The sequence below is a fragment of the Sinocyclocheilus anshuiensis genome, unplaced genomic scaffold (assembly GCF_001515605.1).
Source record: "Sinocyclocheilus anshuiensis isolate Anshui unplaced genomic scaffold, SAMN03320099.WGS_v1.1 scaffold630, whole genome shotgun sequence".
NCBI lineage: Eukaryota > Metazoa > Chordata > Actinopteri > Cypriniformes > Cyprinidae > Sinocyclocheilus > Sinocyclocheilus anshuiensis.
The window spans coordinates 566,480-588,249 of record NW_015542353.1 but is presented as its reverse complement, the minus strand read 5'-3'; the positions used below and the strand labels follow the sequence as shown (position 1 = coordinate 588,249).

The window sequence follows — 21,770 nt, the reverse complement described above, 5'->3', positions numbered from 1 at the left end:
AATAAAAGTCCTGGCCGTTTTCGCATAGCATCTACTACTAGGTTATATGGATAAACCACGTAAAGTAGATATACAGTAGAGACTAGAGACCAAGATTTTAGACCATGTTTCTGTTTTACATTTCTCTAATTTAATAAAATATATATATATTTTTTTGTATTATAAATTACAGGATCAGTACAATAATCTCTGATTGAACACCTGACCTGTCCAGAATCTTATGTGGGCTATAATCAATTTTATCCCATAACATTTCCTTGATTTAAAACTTCGGAATTCTGACACTTTTCTGTTTATTGTTAAACGTAGGTGATTTTGAGAGCGTTGTCCGAGTCCTTAGTCATTTTTAACGAAAGCGGAGAACTTCTTTCGGACATGTGGAGCGAAAGTACGTTACTTTAATAGACGAATGACTTGATTGTGTGACAGTTTTCCAGTCAATAGGTCTAATGGGTTTTGTATTACTGTAAATGCGCATTATATTTAGATTCTAAACGATGCTGTGTTTTATTAGCTGAACCATGGCAGCAAAATTGCACTGGCACAATGCTGGGAACGTGGGCTAGGAAGTTACAAGTAACACATTAATAGAGAAAACCGTTATATAAACATCAATATGTGCATACATATGCCTTTAATGGCGTCGTGCTGATGTAATAGAATCAGCGTTTCATTTTTAACCAGTTAATTGAACTGAAAGAACCGATTCGAATTTCCATAATCCCAGGTTTTAAATGTGGTCTCATGCATGTACTATTTGACCCACCAAATATCATTGATAACGCGTTAGCAAATTTGCTGAAAATTAAGAGTTAAGAGTCTGTACCAATCCAAAAACATTTAAATATTTGGTTAACTAATACAATTAATAGGCTAGGCTAATATTAATTATGCCACAAACTAATATTTTTAATTATAAAAATGATGTGGTTGACAACACTGAAAATCACTGTCTCAGAAAGTCTAAACAGAGCTTCCATATATAAATTCATGAGTAATCACATAAACTGACTGTTAGTCATTCCTATAGTATTTATTTAATGTTGTGTCTCCCCCCATAGTTTAACATCATTTCCCTGTACTGTGATTTGGAGTTTGTTCATACGTGAGATTTCTCTTCTAGTTTTCCAGCAATGTCAGAAATCAATAAAACAGGCATCAAAGGAGAGCCAAACACGGCACAGCTTGTTACCTTCTACACAGATCATGGTGTGTCAACAAATATTGTCTGTCATTCATCAACTCAGTGTTTCAGCCCATGCCTGCTGATCAATAACCTTTTATGTTGATCTTTCTAAACAAGCAGAATGTGAGACATCAGTCTATGCACAGGACACTTTCAACCAACTTCAAACATTCAGGCAGAATAGCGGCGGTACGGCAGGCAGACTGCTATCTTGGCATGTTCAGCTTCATTTGATTAGCTCTGTGCTTCAAGATGTGGACAAACATGGGAGCTCTGATCTGGCTCTTTCTGGCTCCAAGTTTGTTAAAAACAACAGCTCTACTGATTTCACAATGCACTTTGCAGAAGGTAAGAGCTTTTAAGCTTGGAAAAAGGCAGATTTATTACCTTTATTTTAGAATGTTTACAGATATTAGAAACTTTTAAATCCAAATGTATAGGACTTTCACTTGGTTCTAACATGAACATAATTATAAAAATAAAAAAAATCCCAGCAAGAAAATAACACACTACTGATCAAGGTTTGGGGTCTGTAAGATTTTTTATTTTTTTTTTGAAAGAAGTGCTTCATTTATTTGATAAAAAATATGGTAAAACAGTAATATTGTAAAATATTATTGCAATTAAAAATAGCTTTTATTATTTGAATAGATTTTAAAACATAATTTATTCCAACTAATAAAAAAACTAATATTCTGATTTGCAGCTCAAGAAACATTTCTTATTATTATTAGTGTTGAAAACTGGATCTGCATAATATATCTGTGGAAACCGTAATATATATGTAATATATATGTTTTCAGTTTAAAAGAACAATAATATGAAGAAAGAAAAAAAAAAGATAAGTCTTGCTCAGTATAAGTTAATTAATTTCCTACAACTAAAATTTTACTGACCTCAAACTGAATGGAAGTGTATATATACTGTAATTTATTAAATGTATTGAACTTTGCCTATTGTGAACATTTACAGCATTTATGTGCAATATACCTTTTTTATTAAATGATAAAATCTAATTTTATTTGTATTTGTTTTTTATTTCTCAGGATTTTTTAGAGTCACTGAAACCTCAAGATTTATTTTATTATTTTGATACCATTTCCATTAAATCAGGTGAGTCTGATTCACAGATGTTGAGAAATACTAGTCACAAATAAGGAGTCAGGAGGTTCACAGATAGGCCAGTAGGTTCATAAATACAAATGAGAGGTTTTAAAACACTTGAAAAAGTCAATGTCTAAACTAAACATGTAAACACCCTGACATTAGTAGTTTGTTCTCTTCAGTGCCTCACTTTGAGCTGGTGTGGGTGAATTGCTCAAGGAATGAGTCTTTCAGAGGGCTATGGAGGTGCTCGTTTCACAGCGAAGAAGAGAGTTTTGAGCTGGGCCAACACAGAGATGAACAACCCGTGTCCTGTCCCACGAGTCTGGAGATGGTGATCAACTCAACAGTGAGTGTGGTGAAGAAAAGGGAGGATATGTGCTGCGAGCAGTTGAAGTTACTGAGACCAGCACATACGAGAACTCTTCTCCCCATCTGCCATGGCAAATTAGTAAGAAGATGCTTTTTGCTGTATATAGAGTACTATATGGAGACAAATTTCTAATCATAGTATTTGTCCCTCAGCAAGGTCTGATTCAGTCAGGGGAGAAGAGGCTGTGTATTCGCCCGGTGCTTCAAAAACACATAGACCATCTGAAGGAGCTTACTGTGGATTTACCTTCTGGTGTACCTCACCTGCTGTTGACCCACACATTACCAGTGAGGACACGTCTTAAACAGCCTAAAAGTGAGTGAACATTGTACTGGTTAAATATACACAATGTACAGTACCATATCATTGAGCATACGCCTATCAGTGGCCTGAAGTCCACAGCGATACATTTGTCCAATTGAGCTTGTCCATCTATTCAAAGTGCTGTTCATGTCAAGTCAAGTCAAGTCAACTTGATTTATATAGTGTTTGATTGTTTCAAATCAGCTTCACAGTGGAAAGTAACAGAAACATTGATGGATGTATTCTTGTTTTCAGTTGTAGGTCTATGTACACATGCAGACTTCTTTGGCCACTGCTTCACATTTCACTGTTTTTCTGTGTCTCACGCTATGAGTACCAAACACAGTGTTCATTTAAAAATGATCAGCTGTAAAACATTGTAAGAGCACTTTCTGCATTTTACATTGTTATGCCAGTAGGTGGCGACAAGTGACTGACAAGTGAGTCATTTGAATCATTCCGCCAAATGATTAGCTCAAAACATTGATTCATTCAGGAACAAAACAAAGCTGTGTTGAAAATCACATACTGCCTGAGTATTACTTTTGAATCAAATAGTACAAATCAAATTGTACAAATAGTACAAATGTGTGTAGTGTGAATGAAATTTGGACATAGTACTGTACATCCACCATGTTCTCATTGTCGTGTAACTTAAAGTGTCAGATGCACTCATGCACACTTCATAATCTCGGCGGAAGTAGTATTTTTCGTCTTCTGTTTTACGAATACTATGAATTAAGACATACTATGTACTCCACATACTAGTTTTTGCATACTACACAGGAAGGAAGTAGGCATATATGGATGCAGGGCAAGTCTTTATGAGTGAGTAACTGAACCATTCACTCAACAAATTTGATCAAAACATGGATTCATTCAGGAACAAAACAAGTAATTGAATCATTCACTTAACCAATTTCAGACACTGATTCATTCAGGAATGAAACCTCACTGCTGTGTGTTGCTGAGAAATGTGCAACGTGTTAGCAGAGACAATATAAACATCAATATTGAATCTAAAATGTGTCTAAAGTTACTTTTTTTATTTATTGAACTGTTATATAAAAGAAATATCACACTCACAATTTAGCTGTTCGTCTGAATGTCAGTATAGCTGCTGTTTGTGCTACAGCCAAATCAAGTTCAGTATGCTAAAGTAAATATGTAGTACATCGACTATACAAAGTGATACTTTGGTCATACTATGATCTTCTAAATGTAATACTTAAACTTCTCTTAGCTTATTATATAACCTCAATTGTTTCTGATATGCTGTTCATATGATAAAATATCATTGCTACTTTCATTAAACTGTGTGATCTGCATCTGTCTAGGTCAGTTCAGGTTGCGGCGAACACCTCTGGGGTCAGAGGTCACACATCTGGAGCTAGCAGTGGTGGTGGGTCCAGATGTCTATGATGTTCATAGGCAGGACACTGAGAGATACATCCTAACCAACCTCAACATCGTATGTGTGTTTAATCTACATTTTCAGTTACAAACAACCAAAGATTGTTTAAGTATCTTCTCAACCCTTGCAGGCCTCTGAGCTTCTGAGAGATGTCACTCTCGGAGCCAATATAAGAGTTCATCTTGTTCGTATGGTCATTCTCACAGAGCCGAAGGTAAAAATGACTATTTCACCTAATGCTGTGCATAACAACCATTATATTAATCCACAAGGACAATAAAGTTTGTTTTAATCCACAGCCAGACATCCAGATCTCTGAAAACATCACCTCCTCTCTAAAAAGTGTGTGTGAGTGGGGTCAGAGGGTCAACCCTGATGCTGACACTGACCCTATACATGCAGATCTGCTGTTATACATTACCAGGTGTGGACTTAAACCATAGAGAACACTCCTAATTAAAGGAACTTTCTGTGTGTGTATGGTATAAAATAATGCCTAAAACTCTTAAAAGGTGAAGCCATTTTTATATATAAAATCAAAATTCATATATTATATGAAGTGCAATTCATTTTTGGAGTAAGCTGCTAAAATGTTTGAAGTACCAGAATATCACTATCAAGTGTTTCAGCATACCTGCAATTCAGTGCCTCTCTTTGACATCATTAAGGTTTGATCTGGTGTTACCCAATGGGAATAAACTTGTGAGAGGTGTGACCCAGCTGGGTGGAGTCTGTTCCACTCAGTGGAACTGTGTGATTACAGAAGATACCGGCTTTGATCTTGGCATCACCATGGCTCATGAGATTGGCCACAGGTGAGCTTGACAACTTTAAAACTCAGAGGAGAGATATATATTGCCATGCTGAAATGTGCTAAAATCCAAGTCTTGGTTTATTGTTTTTTTTTTTCTTCCTCCAGTTTTGGCATAAATCATGATGGAATAGACAACACATGCAGCTCCAGTGGCTTTATGATGGCATCTGACGGAGGTTATAACAGTGTCGATCTCACCTGGTCCCAGTGCAGCAGAGCTCAGCTCCACAACTTCTTCAGGTGTCAGTCACTTACTGCATCACAGACATATACATCAGCCTCCAAAGTCTGAGACCACTATAAAAAATGCTGCAATTGTGCATTTTTTATTTAAAGGGGTGGTTGACTGTTTTTTTTCTAGGCTGTATTGTGTTTATGGTGTGCAGTCTAACGTGTTGCATTATTTTTCACAAAATTTACCTTTATTCTACACTGCTCTGTCCCTTCTCCTATAAACGCTCTGATGATTTCCTGTTTTTATGAAGCTCCTCCCTCAGAAATACATGATGGGCTCAGATTGGTTAGCTGGCTCAGTGAGTTGTGATTGGCTAATTCACCCCTAGTGCACGTCTAGAGGTCCCGCCCCTCACCTCGGCGGCATGTGCTCCGGTTGTATTGTAAACAATGACGTTGTTAATATCGCTTATCAGTTTGAGCCCGATTGAGACCCAGAGAATATTAGTGAAGAGGATCGCGCAGAACCTGTGCAAGCACGGCTCTTAATGGCATGTTTTTGTGCACCCCTAGTTTTGACGGCATGGCAACAACTCTTCCTCTTCTCTAAAGCAGCGCAGCATGGCCTCGCCCCCTTCATTGCATGTTCCCGGGGGCGGGGTTTATCTGGGTTTGTGACGTCATAAACCTGGGAAGTAACTTGTTGTAGTCCCTACGAGCCGTTTTTGTAGGCATTAAACTGCCTTAATTTAAAAAGATGATATCTCTGTTTGGATTGAACTTTCAGCGTCTTAACTTTGCAGATATTTTTATTAATACTTTTCAGCAAGAATGCATTAAAAGCAAATAAAAAAATAAAAAAAAATCAATGAAAAACAAAGTCATGGTTTGCACAAAAATATGAAGCATTTACGGTTTTCAACATTGATAATAATAAGAAATGTTTCTTGAGCAAATCAGCATATTATGATTTCTGAAGGATTATGTGACACTGAAGACTGGAGTAATGCTGAAAAATTATTTACAGAAATTAAATTCTAAAATACAGAAGAGTTATTTTTTATTACAATGATATTTCACAATATCACTGTTTTTACTGTATCTTTGATCAAATAAAGGCAGCCTTGGAGAACGTAAGAGACTTCTTATGTACAGTATTCTTCATCATGATGATGTTCTGTATATGTTGACTGTGTGTTGACTGTCTGTGCAGTGCTGGGAAGGCGGAGTGTGTGAAGGATGTGCCGGTGCTGGGTGGATCAGTGCAGGACTGGAGGCCTGGTCTCTTCTATGGAGTGGACGATCAGTGTCGTATAGCGTTTGGCAGCTCGGCTACTGCTTGCTCTTTCACTAATGGTGATATGGTGAGAAAGAATGACCCTCAGAAGACTATTTATCAGTGTAAATCTTCAAAGAGCTGACTGCCATGCTAACACTTTAAGGACCTCAAATCACTTGACCAACATAGTTCTCTGTTTTATGTTGACATCTTTCCTGTTGATACAGAAAGTTTGGGCATAACATATTGAAAAGCACTGCTTTTTTACATCACAGGAATAAATTACATTTTAAAATATATTTAAATCGAAAACAATATTAATATTTTACATTATTATTGTATTTTAAATTAAATAAATGCAGCCTTGCTGAGCATAAGATATGTCTATCGACCCCAAACATTTCAATGGTATGTATGAAGTTAAAATTAATTCAATCAGCTTTTAGGAGAAGCATATGCAAATAGCATATTGATATAACATAAAACATTCTACAAATCATTTTAATTTTGATTTCATTACTGTAGGTCTTTGATTGTAATTGTTAATTGTTAAGCTTTATTGTGGTGATTTTTCTCTCTGTTGTCATTAAGGCAACCTGTCGTGTTTTGTCCTGCCATATCAACCCTCGTGACCGCAGCTCATGCACTCGTCTCCTTGTTCCACTCTTGGACGGGACGGAGTGTGGGCCCAGTCAGGTGACAGACTGCTATTGACCAGCACTTATTAACAATGAAATCCTTACTAATTATTGTTTGTATGCATCTTTATACACTGCTCAAAAAAATTAAAGGAACACTTTGTAGTGTGTAGCATCAAGTCAGTTAAACTCCTGGGATATCGATCTGGTCAGTTGTTAAGTAGCAGAGGGGGTCACTAGATGGGCAACAATGAGACGACCCCCAAAACAGGAATGGTTTTACAGGTGGAGGCCTCTGGCATTTTTTTCCCCTGCTTATCTTTTCTGACCGTTTTTCACTAGTTTTGCATTTGGCTAGGGCAGGGGTAGGCAAGTTCGGTCCTAGAGAGCCGCAGTCCTGTAGAGTTCAGCTCCAGCCCTAATCAAACACACCTGAACAAGCTAATCAATGTCTTCAGGATTACTAAGGCTATAGGCAGGTGAGTTTTGTTTTCAGGGTTGGAGCTGAACTCTGCAGGACTGCGGCTCTCTAGGACCGAACTTGCCTACCCCTGGGCTAGGGTCAGTGTCACTACTGGTAGCATGAGGCGATACTTGGACCCTACAGAGGTAGCACAGGCAGTCCAACTCCTCCAGGATGGCACATCAATACATGCCATTGCCAGGTTTGCTGTGTCTCCCAGCACAGTCTCAAGAGCATGAGGAGATTCCAGGAGACAGGCAGTTACTCTAGGAGAGCTGGACAGGGCCGTAGAAGGTCCTTAACCCATCTGTAGGACTGGTATCTGCTCATTTGTGCAAGGAGGAACAGGATGAGCACTGCCAGAGCCCTACAAAATGACCTCCAGCAGGCCACTGGTGTGAATGTCTCTGACCAAACAATCAGAAACCGACTTCATGAGGGTGGCCTGAGGGCCCGATGTCCTCTAGTGGGCTCAGTGATGTCCTCTAGTGAGCTCAGTGATGGTTAAGATCTGGAAGGAAATACCCCAGGACACCATCCGTCGTCTCGTTAGGAGCATGCTCCGACGTTGTCAGGCATGCATACAAGCACGTGGGGGCCATACAAGCTACTGAGTACCATTTTGAGTTGCTGCAATGAAATTTCAGCAAAATGGACTAGCCTGCTGCATCATTTTTGCACTTTGATTTTCGGGGTGTCTTTGAATTCATTTTCATTTCCATCAAACAATGTGGCATTCTTTCGTTCCTGACACATTACCCAGTCCATATCAGTATAGATATCCAGCACGATATTGATCTGATGTGTTTTCAAAGTGTTCCTTTAATTTTTTTGAGCAGTGTATATTCTTGAAATATTTTCTGGTTATTTGGAAGATGTTTGAGATTACTAGAAAGAAATTCACCATTGTATTCTTCAAATATTAAATGTGTTAGATACTGCTTGAAAAATGTATTTTCCATTATCTTTCGGTTTTGTTGTAGTGGTGTTTGAAGGGCCGGTGTGTGTCTCCTTCTACTTTGGGTTCCTCCATGATGGTTCACGGCTCTTGGTCTTCATGGTCTGAATTCTCTCCCTGCTCACGAACATGTGGAGGAGGAATCACTTACCGCAGGAGACAGTGCAACAACCCCAGGTGCGAGAGTGACTGCATGACAGGCACAACTTCTCTTAGAAATGAGAGCCTATAGAAAAATAACACTTCTCAATGTACCAAGTCAGTACATTGTACTTTTTGTTTTTCTGCTGAGAAACTAGTGGTTATATATTAGATGCAATACATATATATGTATTCAGTGATATTTCTGTGTTTCAGGCCAGCCTTTGGTGGTACCGTCTGTAAAGGACAGGACACAGAAGCTGAACTTTGTAATCGGCAGGTAATAGCCGCTGGGCATGTTTACTCTGGGCCTCTGTAGGTCATGTTAGTCAAATGAAGGGTTGCACCATCTATACATTGCCATGAGGCTGCAGTATGTATGCTGGCCTGCTTTTTTGTCTCTTTTTTTTTTATTTGTTGCTAAATAGCATTTATTCTTTCAGTGTACATCCCATTATTTGACCTTATTTTTCATTAATTTTGTAACACTTTACAAATTAGTTTAAACTGTCAACATCAGTTAAAGCAATAGGTATCATGAACAAGCAATGAACAGCATTTTAAAGAATTTAACTAAAATTGCATTGCAATTCAAAAGTTTGAGGTAAGTAACATTTTTTTAAAGAAATTAATAATTTTATTTGGCAAGCACAGATTAAATTGATCAAAAGCGAAGGTGAAGACTTGTACTTTGCTATAAAATAAATGACATTTTTACATATTCAAATGGAAAACAGTTATTTTAAATTGTTATAATATTTCACAAAATTACAGTTTTACTGTTGTTTTTTTTTTTTTTTTTTTAATAAAATAATTGCAGCATTGGTGAGCAGAAAAGACTTTCAAAAACATTGTTAAAATCTTACCGATCCCAGACTATTAAATGAAAGTGTATGTTAATTTTTTAGGTGTGTAAATTAATATTAGTCAATGCATTATGAACAAACACTAATTAGCAATAAACAATGGTTATATTTATTATAAATTAACATTAATCTAGAGCTTTTTTTGAATCTCTGGCTCATAAAACATTATAATATTTCAATAATTTAACAACAGATTTGCATGTTCAAGGTTTTCTGATGCAGTAAACATAAAATTCAGTAAACAAATAAAATATTTCATCTATTTTTAAGCAGGCCATAAACATTTTTAGAACTCGCAAATCCCCTGCAGTTCCCCCAACAAACTCTCAAAAAAGCCCAGTTTTGGAAACCCTCACCTAATAACAAAGGTCATTTGCGTATATAGGCGTTAAAGGTACAGTAGCAAAAACAGCCTGTTTAATGGTCAGAGGGATGATGAAATGAGAGTTGTAATGTAAAAGTTACTACTGTTTAAGTGCAATAAAGCTTGAAAACGCAACTTTAAATGAGATTGCCTTCTGTAAAATGAAATAAAAGCAGGTTAACTGATGGTTTAAAGTGACATGCGTGTCTTGTTGTTGTTTGTTCCAGTCCTGTGAGTCGACTCAGCTGGAGTTCATGTCTCAGCAGTGCTCAGCCACAGACCAGCAGCCTCTGTCGGTGTCTCCAGACTCCAGCTCAGTCTACACCTGGATCCCTGCTGTCGGCTACAGCTCAGGTGCACCCATAAACATCTTCCTGTTCAATTAGTCTTTTGTTGTTTTCTCTGTTCTCATGTCTTTCTCTCCCTTCCAGGTGATGCTCAGTGTAAACTGATGTGTCGCTCACGTGAGCAGGACTTCATGGTGAGTCGTGGGTCTCAGTTCATCGATGGGACGCGGTGTGAAGCTGCTCATACTGCACCACGTGGTTCCATTTCTGCCTGTCTGGGTGGAAAGTGCCAGGTAATGCCACAGACAACAAATGTAAACTAAGTTTACTCCTTATTTAGTACACAGCTTTTTTTTAGATGAGTCGTGACATTTCGAGGTCTGTTAGTCACCAATAATGGTCGTCGTCAATAACAACTGAATAACAGATCGCTCATCCGTGAACCTGAGGCCGGTGCTTTTTTCACACCTCTCTTATCACACCGCTTACGTATGTATGGGAGCTTGTTTCCACCACGTAATAATTTAAGGTAATTGCTTTTTTCTTCAATTGCGAGTATTATATCTCACAGTTATTTTTTTTTTAACTGCAAGTTTATATCTTGCAACTGCCTATGTCTAGCAATTCTGACTTTTTTTTCTGAATTCTGAGTTTACATTTCACAATTTAGAATTTATATTTCTGAATTCTGAGTTTACATCTTGCAATTCTGACTTTTTTTCTGAATTCTGAGTTTACATTTCACAATTTAGAATTTATATTTCTGAATTCTGAGTTTACATCTTGCAATTCTGACTTTTTTTCTGAATTCTGAGTTTACATTTCACAATTTAGAATTTATATTTCTGAATTCTGAGTTTACATCTTGCAATTCTGACTTTTTTTCTGAATTCTGAGTTTACATTTCACAATTTAGAATTTATATTTCTGAATTCTGAGTTTACATCTTGCAATTCTGACTTTTTTTTCTGAATTTTGAGTTTACATATCACAATTTAGAAATTATATTTCTGAATTCTGAGTTTACATCATGCAATTCAGATTTTTCTTTGAATTCTGAGTGTACATCTCACAATTTATAATTCCTCAAAATTCCTTTTTTTCCCACTACTGCATTAAAAAAATAAAAAATAAAAAAGGTAATTGCAACTTTTTTTCTGCAATTGCAAGTTTATATCTCAATTGCAAGAAAAATAGTCAGAATTATGCGATAAACTCATAATACGATAAAAGTCACGTTTACCTGTTTTATTTTTTGTTTGAAAAAAGCTTCCATACTCACTTGCTCTCTGCAAGTGGTACAATCTTGAGTCTTGCATATGGACTGTAACTTATTTTAAATTCAGAGGACTTCAGTATTCGTACTGTAATGTTGTGGTGTTCATCATGTTGCCAGGATGATTGTTTTGTACATTGTAATGGATTATAACATAATAAACAGGTAATATTTTAAATCAGTTCCAACTCAAATCAATATTTCATGTCTATGTATTTATTTATTAGGTGAAAAGCTGTGTAATAAGTAGAAAGACTGTGCAATATCCATACATTATAAGTGTAATAACGTACATCCAGCAGGTTGTTACGTACTTAACTCAAGTATGTTTTTGCCCACTTTTTGAGTATCATTGGACACAGTCCAATATTTAACATGTATAATTTGTCCATACTGTTTACTTCCCGACTTAGCTTTTTGGCTGTGATGGAGTAATACATTCTGGGAAGGTGGAGGATGTGTGTGGGGTCTGTGGGGGCAATGGCTCCACCTGTCAGTTCATCTCAAACACCTATTCAGGCGGAGAAGCTGGAGGTAAGCAGCGGTCATTCTCAGACATATCCATCATTTGTCCAGTCATTTGCTTTCAAATATGAATAATAACCTCTTTCTGTTGGTTGTCTTTTCAAGAGTATGTCACATTCCTCAGCCTTCCTCTGAACGCCTCTCAGGTCCATGTGATTAACACGAAGCCGGTTTTTACACACCTTGGTGAGTATAGCTACATTCAACAGAATACAGTTGTCAGTCCTGTTAAAAGAACTAAATACTGTTTTAAACACCGTTTAGTATTGAAATCGTGTAGTATGGTGGAATAAGAGAGTTTTGGTTGTGTATCTTAGAGAATGAAACCAGCAGAGGATTTCAGTATTAAATAGTTTGGAATGAAAACTATATTCTTTACCAACATTAGACTTCATATAGAGTACAATTCCAACATTTGGAATAATCACTTCTGCTCACCAAGGCTGCATTTATTTGATCAAATACACAGTAAAACGGAAATATTGTGAAATATTATTACAATGTAAAACAACGGTTTTCAGTTTTAATATATTTTAAAATGTAAATCAGTCCTGTGATTGTAAAGCTGAATTTTCAGCATCATTCCTCCAGTTTTCAGTGTCACATGATCCTTCAGAAATCATTCTAATGTGGAACTCTTGATACATTTTTTTCAGGACCCTCTGATGAATAGAAAGTTCAGAAGAACATAATTTGAAATAAAAATCTTTCGTCTTTACCGTCACTTTTGATCAATTTAATGTGTCCTTGCTGGAAAAAAGTATTAATTTCTATCAGAAGTCTTACTGGCCCCAAGCTGTGTAAGGGGTGTAAACCTTTTACCACTCCTTTTTTAAATTCATTTATTAAAAATCTAGCCAATTTAAATGCATCAGCCTGGAAAGATTGTCTTTTTTGTGACATTTGTTACATTGACAGACATTCAAATTTTATCTGAGTACAGTATGTCCAACGAAACAATCAATAGAGTTCAAAAATGATATGAAAGAAATGTCCCTTTATTTCCTGCAGCGGTGTTATTAAATGATAAATATGTGGTGTCTGGAGATGGAAGCCCAGGCCTGAGCATCACGTACCCCTCACCTCTGGAGAAAAGCCCCATAATCTATAACCTGTACCTTACACCTGACCACCTGCCTCAAACCGAAGAGCTCACTATCTCTGGACCAGTCACAGACAAAATCCACATACAGGTCTGCTGCATCTTTCTTTTGACTGGATCTTTGTTATTTGTGACTTGAATGTTAATATTCAATAATCACTCATTTGTAACAAAAACTGTTTATTTGCTATTTTTATATTTTTAGGTGTTTCGGAAATACGGGCAAGAGTATGGAGACCTTACCACCCCAAACATCTCATACCAGTACTATTCGTCTGAAGCTGTTTCAGCGGAGAGAGCTGCTAAAGGCAGATGGTCCACTGTCATCTCTGCCTGCTCAGTGACCTGCGGCACAGGTAACACAGCAGTGACATTCTGAGCACATAAAACATGTTACATGTAATCCATTTCATTAAGTTCATTTATCTCAACTGACCAAATTATAACTTGGACCATGGGTTATCATTGGTAAAACTTGGTGTAGTTACCATATTAATAATTTTTGCTCACAAAGACAGAAGAAGATGGAGACACACACTAAAATACTTTTATACAACTATTTATAAGCACTGTTCTGTGCGCAGTTTCTTTTTTAACTTCTAACTTAATAGTCTCTAACGATCATAGTCTTGATCAGTTTGAATTTGAACTCTCTCTGTTGTAGGCATGCAGAAAATCAGTCAGCACTGTGTGGATGTGCTCACACTGGAGCGTCTGGAAGATGAGCTCTGCAGTTCATCCCCGCAAGCACCAGATCAGCTGCAGCCCTGCTTCCAGACCGACTGCCCACCCAGGTGCCTTTCAGTCGCTCACATTCATATTTTGCCTCAGAGGAATGATTGGCCTTTCAAACATACCAGAACAATTCATAAATTAGCAAAAAGTCAAATACCATTTTTCTTGAGTATAGCCAAATAGGAAACCACTCTGGCCCTGTCCAACTTCACCTACTTGATGTTGACTTGAATGAGACACATTTGTGACCCTGGACCACAAATTTTAAAATGTAAATCAGTCCTGTGATTGTAAAGCTGAATTTTCAGCATCATTCCTCCAGTTTTCAGTGTCACATGATCCTTCAGAAATCATTCTAATGTGGAACTCTTGATACATTTTTTTCAGGACCCTCTGATGAATAGAAAGTTCAGAAGAACATAATTTGAAATAAAAATCTTTCGTCTTTACCGTCACTTTTGATCAATTTAATGTGTCCTTGCTGGAAAAAAGTATTAATTTCTATCAGAAGTCTTACTGGCCCCAAGCTGTGTAAGGGGTGTAAACCTTTTACCACTCCTTTTTTAAATTCATTTATTAAAAATCTAGCCAATTTAAATGCATCAGCCTGGAAAGATTGTCTTTTTTGTGACATTTGTTACATTGACAGACATTCAAATTTTATCTGAGTACAGTATGTCCAACGAAACAATCAATAGAGTTCAAAAATGATATGAAAGAAATGTCCCTTTATTTCCTGCAGCGGTGTTATTAAATGATAAATATGTGGTGTCTGGAGATGGAAGCCCAGGCCTGAGCATCACGTACCCCTCACCTCTGGAGAAAAGCCCCATAATCTATAACCTGTACCTTACACCTGACCACCTGCCTCAAACCGAAGAGCTCACTATCTCTGGACCAGTCACAGACAAAATCCACATACAGGTCTGCTGCATCTTTCTTTTGACTGGATCTTTGTTATTTGTGACTTGAATGTTAATATTCAATAATCACTCATTTGTAACAAAAACTGTTTATTTGCTATTTTTATATTTTTAGGTGTTTCGGAAATACGGGCAAGAGTATGGAGACCTTACCACCCCAAACATCTCATACCAGTACTATTCGTCTGAAGCTGTTTCAGCGGAGAGAGCTGCTAAAGGCAGATGGTCCACTGTCATCTCTGCCTGCTCAGTGACCTGCGGCACAGGTAACACAGCAGTGACATTCTGAGCACATAAAACATGTTACATGTAATCCATTTCATTAAGTTCATTTATCTCAACTGACCAAATTATAACTTGGACCATGGGTTATCATTGGTAAAACTTGGTGTAGTTACCATATTAATAATTTTTGCTCACAAAGACAGAAGAAGATGGAGACACACACTAAAATACTTTTATACAACTATTTATAAGCACTGTTCTGTGCGCAGTTTCTTTTTTAACTTCTAACTTAATAGTCTCTAACGATCATAGTCTTGATCAGTTTGAATTTGAACTCTCTCTGTTGTAGGCATGCAGAAAATCAGTCAGCACTGTGTGGATGTGCTCACACTGGAGCGTCTGGAAGATGAGCTCTGCAGTTCATCCCCGCAAGCACCAGATCAGCTGCAGCCCTGCTTCCAGACCGACTGCCCACCCAGGTGCCTTTCAGTCGCTCACATTCATATTTTGCCTCAGAGGAATGATTGGCCTTTCAAACATACCAGAACAATTCATAAATTAGCAAAAAGTCAAATACCATTTTTCTTGAGTATAGCCAAATAGGAAACCACTCTGGCCCTGTCCAACTTCACCTACTTGATGTTGACTTGAATGAGACACATTTGTGACCCTGGACCACAAAACCAGTCATAAGGGTCTTTTTTTTTTTAAACTGAGATTTATACATCATCTGAAAGCTGAAAGCTTTCCATTGATGTATGGTTTGTTAGGAGAGGACAATATTTGGCCGAGATACAACTATTAGAATATTTGGAATCTGAGGGTGCAAAAAATCTAAATATTGAGAAAATCGCCTTTAAAGTTGTCCAAATGAAGCTCTTATCAATGCATTTTACTAATGATAAATAATTTAATATATTTACGGTAGGAAATTTACTAAATATTTTCATGGAACATGATGTTTAATTAATATCCTAATGATTTTTGGCATAAAAGAAAAATCTATAATTTTGACCCATACAATGCGTTGTTGGCTATTGCTGTGCCTGTGCTACTTATGACTGGTTTTGTGGTCCAGGGTCACACTTATGTTTCAAAAGACTAATTATGATTGTTGCGTTATTGCCAAAAGTCAACATTTCATTATAAATAACATTATAACACTAAAGCATGTACTACTGCAAGGGCTGTCATTTTGACAGGGTCTTTTGTTTGTGTGTTGTAGCTGGGAGGTGGGTGAGTTTGGACCCTGCAGCGCCCCCTGTGGCGTGGGAGAGCAGGGGCGCTCTGTCACATGTGTTCAGAAGCAGGTTACAGTGAAAGTGGAGCTGCCTGACTCGGACTGTGCGCTTGACTCGAAACCCCAAACCACTGAGACCTGCAACCCCCAAATCTGTCCTGCCAGGTAATGTACAAAAGTGTGTGAGAATTAAACGAATTAGCATGTTAGACAGTCGAAAGTTGAAACTAAAACCAAAAAACATTTCAATTGCTTGAAATAAAATAAACATTAACAGAAATTAAAAAAATGTAACTTGTATTTCATTTCAAATTTTATTTATTTGCCATTGCATTTTTTGTTTAGTTTAAGTAGAAGTACTGAAATAACCTAACAAAACCAAAAAAAACCATTCATGTGTGTTTGTGTGTGTGTTGTAGATGGCAGGTGTCTGAGCCTGGCAAGTGTTCGGCTGTGTGTGGACCCGGGGAGGCTCAGAGAACAGTGTCGTGTGTCCGCTCCCATCATGGATCTGATTCTGAGGTTGACCAAAACCTGTGTTCTGAACCCAAACCCCCAGAACATGTTCCCTGTGTGGTGGATGTTTGTCCTGTCGGCTGGGATTCCCAAAGAGAGGTACTGTGCTACAAAGTTTATTCAGCATGTATTATTGACATCAGAAAATAATGAAGCAATGTCACACAAGTAAGAGTGCTGCTGTACTGAGTATCAGCACAGTTATTTAATATAACAGTTAATATTGTCAATATTTTAAATTAATAAGCCAATATAAAGTAATTTAGGTTTAAAAGTCAGTAGGTATTTTTACCTTAGTTGGCCAATTAGTAGGTATATTGTTCTTTGCCAACAAAAAGTGTTTCAAAAGAAGCCAAAGCATCAAGTTTCGCATGTCACTGAGTAACACAAGGACTGGAACAGAGTTTTGAGTGGAATGGAGTGGCAGCAATTTCCCCTCCATGCTCAAAGTCTTCTGTAATCAATCGCTTTGTTTTTATATTCTGTTCACCGCTACCTAAGAGAGAGAAATCCTGCTCAGAACAATGTGGCTTTCAAAAATTCTCACAGGTTTGCTGTGCTCACATAGTATGCCACAGACCAGCTAAATGATACAAACAAAAGCATCTCAGTGCTGTTCTAACTCTAAATATAATCTGAAGGGATACTTGGCCAATCAGATCAAAAGACTGAAAGTAAGTGAATTAGTAAAAGTCCTTAAATGTCTAATAAAGACATTTTATATATTTTTTCACTACTGTTCAAAAGTTTGGGGGAAGTAAGATTTTGAAATGGATACTTTTATTCAGCAAAGATGCATTAAACTGATCCAAAGTGACAGTAAAGAAAAGTTACAAAAGATTCATATTTCAAATAAATGCAGTTCTGTTGAACCTTCTATTTATCAAAGAATCATAAAAACCTATCACAAAAATATACGTTTTCAATATTGACGATAAGAAATGTTTCTTGAGCAGCAAATCAGCATATTAGAATGTGACACTGAAGACTGGAGTAATGATACTGAAAATTAGGCTTTGCATCACAGGAATAAATTACATTTTACAATATATTAAAATAGAAAACAGTTCTTTGAAATTGTAATCATATTTTACAATATTACTGTTTTAGTGTATTTTTGATCAAATAAATGCAGCCTTGGTGAGCATTTAAAAAAAAAAACGTAACCCCAAACTAATCTAGTTACATATAATCTAGTTATAGGCCTTATGTAGCTCCACCCCTATTTTAGCATTGTGCTCGTTGCCTTCTGTCTTCCATGAAGTTAAAGTGGTACGAATTTATGAATGAACCACTCATTTTAAAATCTTCCCGTTCTACTAACAATTCTAAAGATGGCTGCATACTTGTTTCTCTGACGCATAAGGTCTATATATGGTCTGTTCTAAAATGTTGTCTTAATATCCAGCAGATCCGTACAGACTCCCGTGTAATGCCCCGCTCCAGAATGGTTCCGGTTTATGTTTGGAGTCCAGTGATTGGCCAGTGCTCAAAGACCTGTGGGAACGGTAAGTAGGAACCGAATGCACATGCTGAAATTATGGCCAACACTTATTTGTGACTGCGTGTGCATCGTTTTGCATGCTTATGTAGGATCTCAGCAGGTTTGGTTCTCCTGTGTGGATCACCAATCACGGCTAGAAGTCCCAGAGTTCCTTTGTGATCGTTCCAGTAAACCAGAGATGTACACCCAGCCCTGTAGCCCATCAAAGTGTCCTGCTATGTAAGCGCTGCTTAAACTCTACTTTCAGTTTCTAGACCTACTTCTATACATTTACACATGATAAGCACATTATCTTCTTTATCAGGTGGCGCTACATACAGGGCCCGTGCAGTGTGTCTTGTGGAGGTGGTGTAGCGAAGAGAGTCCTGTACTGTTCCCAGAGGGTGGAAGGAGCAGACGGAAACAGGGATCTGGTGGTGGGAGAATCTGCTTGTCAGTCTGTGGCCAGACCTTCAGAGGTAGTGGAGTGTAATACTGAAGCCTGTCCAGCCAGGTAAAGCTGTCAAACATTTCTGAACACATTTCAGTATTCTCAGTATATCTTCATTCCATCCTAGTTCAGAGTAAGTCGTAGTGTTGCACACATTTTACTAGGCTCCTTGGAATGCTGAAAATATAATCCAATTACTCCCCGTTACACTTGGAAGAATTTGTCATGTTTTTTGCACGTTTTAATAAGATGAAAAATAGCAAAAATGGCCTGTTCTGTGGTGCATTTCCCAAACGCATCGTTAGCTAACTATGGTCGTTAGCTCCATTGAACTCTATTGGTAATGACGGACAATAGTTGCTTTTGGGAAATGCACCCCTTGATTGATTAACAGACATCAGACTAAGAATCAGTACTAAATGCAAATAATAAAGTGCAACGTACCATAATCTACACAACTAAAATTAGGCATACAGTAATATTAAAATATCCTTATTAAAATTTAGAGCTTGACATAATTATGAGATTTTCATGATTTCTTAGGATTTGTTTTTAATTTCCATAACTTTTCCAGGTTAAAATAAGATTTGCAAATTAAAATAAGAAAAACAATGTCATTGTCAGTTTATATCATGATTGTTATCTGTTTTAGCTTACTTTAAAGCTACATTTTTACTTATTTTGAATAATTTTAAGCCATCTTAAGGTCCCATGAAAGTTTGATTTAGAAATAATTTGCTACACAATTTGTTATAACATTAGAAAATTAATTGTTTAAGAGATTGTTGTTCAATGTCCCGTTTTGATCGTTTAAGACAATTTTGTACAGCAAACATATTTGCTACCAGTGGCGGCGCTAGGGCGGGGCTTGACGGGGCTATAGCCCCATCAGAAACTTGCTTGGCCCCGGCACAGCTCCCCCAAGGATTTCCTGATGATGTTCCTGTTTTTTGGTGTCACTTTCATTAACTTTGAAAAATAAACACTAAAAACCTAAAAAAATGCCTAATATGTGGCCTATAAACAATTGATATTATGGGGGAGGGGTCAAGCAACACAAGCAAGCAACACAAGCAAGCAACGCGCAAACTGTGCGCAAGAGTTATGCCGGTGAACAGCCAGTCAATTCACTACAGAGAAAGTGAAAGTAAAAAAACTGATGGAGCTTTCTAACGCTCAATTAACGCCGCATATTCTCTGACAACGACAACGAGAAATGAAACTACACCAGCATATGCTGATAACAGTATATAACAGTCTTAAATTATTCCCTTAATATTTCGCTTGTGGCCCGTATAGTGAAAAACATGAGAAGAAACGTATTTTCGCGTTGTTTTTGAAAATCGGTGGGCGAAATAAAGCTGCTCTTAATTTTCATTGATGACTGCAGTGTTAATAATTTTAATAATAGATCTATAATTCATTGTATAAATTAATATACCTGTTTTTAAAGAAACTTTTAAAAAACATTTTCAATGAGGACAGCGCGTCATGCGCCCTATGAAATTATTGCGGGGCAATAATTTCATGTAATTTTAATAATAAAAGTAACCTAATAATAATAGGCCTAATAATAATAAGAATGTAACAGGCCTACATTAATTGGAAATGCTAAATCCTCTTAATATTGCCAATTTTTGATGCTTTTGACAATATCTCTGGCTATCGTCGACACATGATACGACGCATCTCAGCACGAGGAGGTTATCGCGGGCCTGGAGCCGCCACTGTTTGCTACTATGTTGGGTCTAGTGTTATTAGTATACTTGATATTCTAATATAGTTTTTGTTAATAATTTTGGATTTTATTTTTACTTTTTCTGTTTTCATTTTGATTTTAGTTAAAGTTTTAGTTATTTTTTGTGTTAGTCATTTTTATTAGTTTTTTAATGTCTGTGTAGTTTTTATCTATTTTTAGTTTATTTAATTTGTTATTTCAGTACTTTAAACTAAACGAAAAAGAGAAATTAAAGTAGAAACTAGCTGAAATAAAATAAGCCTAATGTTTATTTTATTTCAAGTAATGAAAATGTTTTTTTTTTGTTTTAGTTAACAATAATAATAACCCTGGTCGGGTCACCGCTTAATGTCCATTGCCAATTAATGCCTATTATCTTCAATCAAAACCAATGGATTTATATTATATTATATTATTTTACTAGAGTCTTAACCGATGAAATGATTGTGTAGGTGGCAGGCAGGAGAGCAGGGCGACTGTTCGGTGTCATGCGGAATGGGTGTAGCTGTCAGGTGTGTGCGGTGTGTTCAGTATGAAGGAGGTGTAGAGAGGGTCGTGGAGGAGGACCGGTGTGACCCAGGAATCAAGCCTCCCATCACTGCACCATGCTTCACACAAGTCTGTTCGTTCCACTGGGACGTGCATGAGTGGAGTGAGGTAAAGTGCCAGAACATCCATGATCCAGACTACATATGCTAACAGCACAGCTGTTATCAAACAACCTCGAGTCCCAGTTTATGGATGTATGTTCCAGAAAGTCCGTGCTTCTCCATTCCTCATTGTCTCTCTGTTCTCTAATGAAGTGTTCAGTCTCATGTGGTGATGGGATCCAGTCTCGGACCGTGTCCTGCATGGGCCCATCCAGCCCTCTTCCTGTCAGTCCCTTCCTTTGCCTCCACTTACCCAAACCCATCACCATCCAGGCCTGCTATAGTCCTGACTGTTCCTCAGCTCAGACCTCCACACCAGAGCCCAACATCACTCACATGCAGTCGGAGGCCCGGAGAGGAGAGGGGACACAGAGAACCACACCAGCTCCAGCTGTCAGAATGATGAAGATGAGGAAGAGTTTCTCAGCCACTGCAGCTACAGCGGATGTGATGAAAAGCACCATGAGCACGACAACAGAACCACCACAGACCAGTTAGGTGGCAAGTGTCTGCTAGCTCCATATAAAACTGACAGCTTTGAT

General features: G+C 37.5%; 1 protein-coding gene across 2 annotated transcripts in view; it reads left to right on the top strand.

Moving 5' to 3' along the window:
• The first annotated feature begins 1,290 nt into the window (after window positions 1–1,290).
• adamts13 (ADAM metallopeptidase with thrombospondin type 1 motif, 13) overlaps window positions 1,291–21,770 on the top strand; it is a 24,753-nt gene continuing 4,273 nt past the window's right edge. The window contains exons 1-27 of one of the 2 annotated variants that reach the window (XM_016490234.1): window positions 1,291–1,534; window positions 2,233–2,299; window positions 2,473–2,741; window positions 2,816–2,978; window positions 4,304–4,437; window positions 4,511–4,594; window positions 4,680–4,804; window positions 5,049–5,195; window positions 5,300–5,434; window positions 6,582–6,732; window positions 7,239–7,343; window positions 8,732–8,883; window positions 9,064–9,127; window positions 10,305–10,431; window positions 10,509–10,657; window positions 12,054–12,174; window positions 12,271–12,351; window positions 13,177–13,358; window positions 13,473–13,623; window positions 13,932–14,061; window positions 16,376–16,555; window positions 16,810–17,005; window positions 18,318–18,414; window positions 18,500–18,629; window positions 18,715–18,903; window positions 21,031–21,235; window positions 21,382–21,721. In XM_016490234.1, the coding sequence (XP_016345720.1) occupies window positions 1,439–1,534; window positions 2,233–2,299; window positions 2,473–2,741; window positions 2,816–2,978; window positions 4,304–4,437; window positions 4,511–4,594; window positions 4,680–4,804; window positions 5,049–5,195; window positions 5,300–5,434; window positions 6,582–6,732; window positions 7,239–7,343; window positions 8,732–8,883; window positions 9,064–9,127; window positions 10,305–10,431; window positions 10,509–10,657; window positions 12,054–12,174; window positions 12,271–12,351; window positions 13,177–13,358; window positions 13,473–13,623; window positions 13,932–14,061; window positions 16,376–16,555; window positions 16,810–17,005; window positions 18,318–18,414; window positions 18,500–18,629; window positions 18,715–18,903; window positions 21,031–21,235; window positions 21,382–21,721 (3,970 nt within the window). In that variant the 5' untranslated portion in view covers window positions 1,291–1,438. Of the gene's footprint in view, window positions 1,535–2,232; window positions 2,300–2,472; window positions 2,742–2,815; window positions 2,979–4,303; window positions 4,438–4,510; window positions 4,595–4,679; window positions 4,805–5,048; window positions 5,196–5,299; window positions 5,435–6,581; window positions 6,733–7,238; window positions 7,344–8,731; window positions 8,884–9,063; window positions 9,128–10,304; window positions 10,432–10,508; window positions 10,658–12,053; window positions 12,175–12,270; window positions 12,352–13,176; window positions 13,359–13,472; window positions 13,624–13,931; window positions 14,062–16,375; window positions 16,556–16,809; window positions 17,006–18,314; window positions 18,415–18,499; window positions 18,630–18,714; window positions 18,904–21,030; window positions 21,236–21,381; window positions 21,722–21,770 lie in introns of both variants that reach the window. The other variant, XM_016490233.1, reaches the window with a different exon arrangement.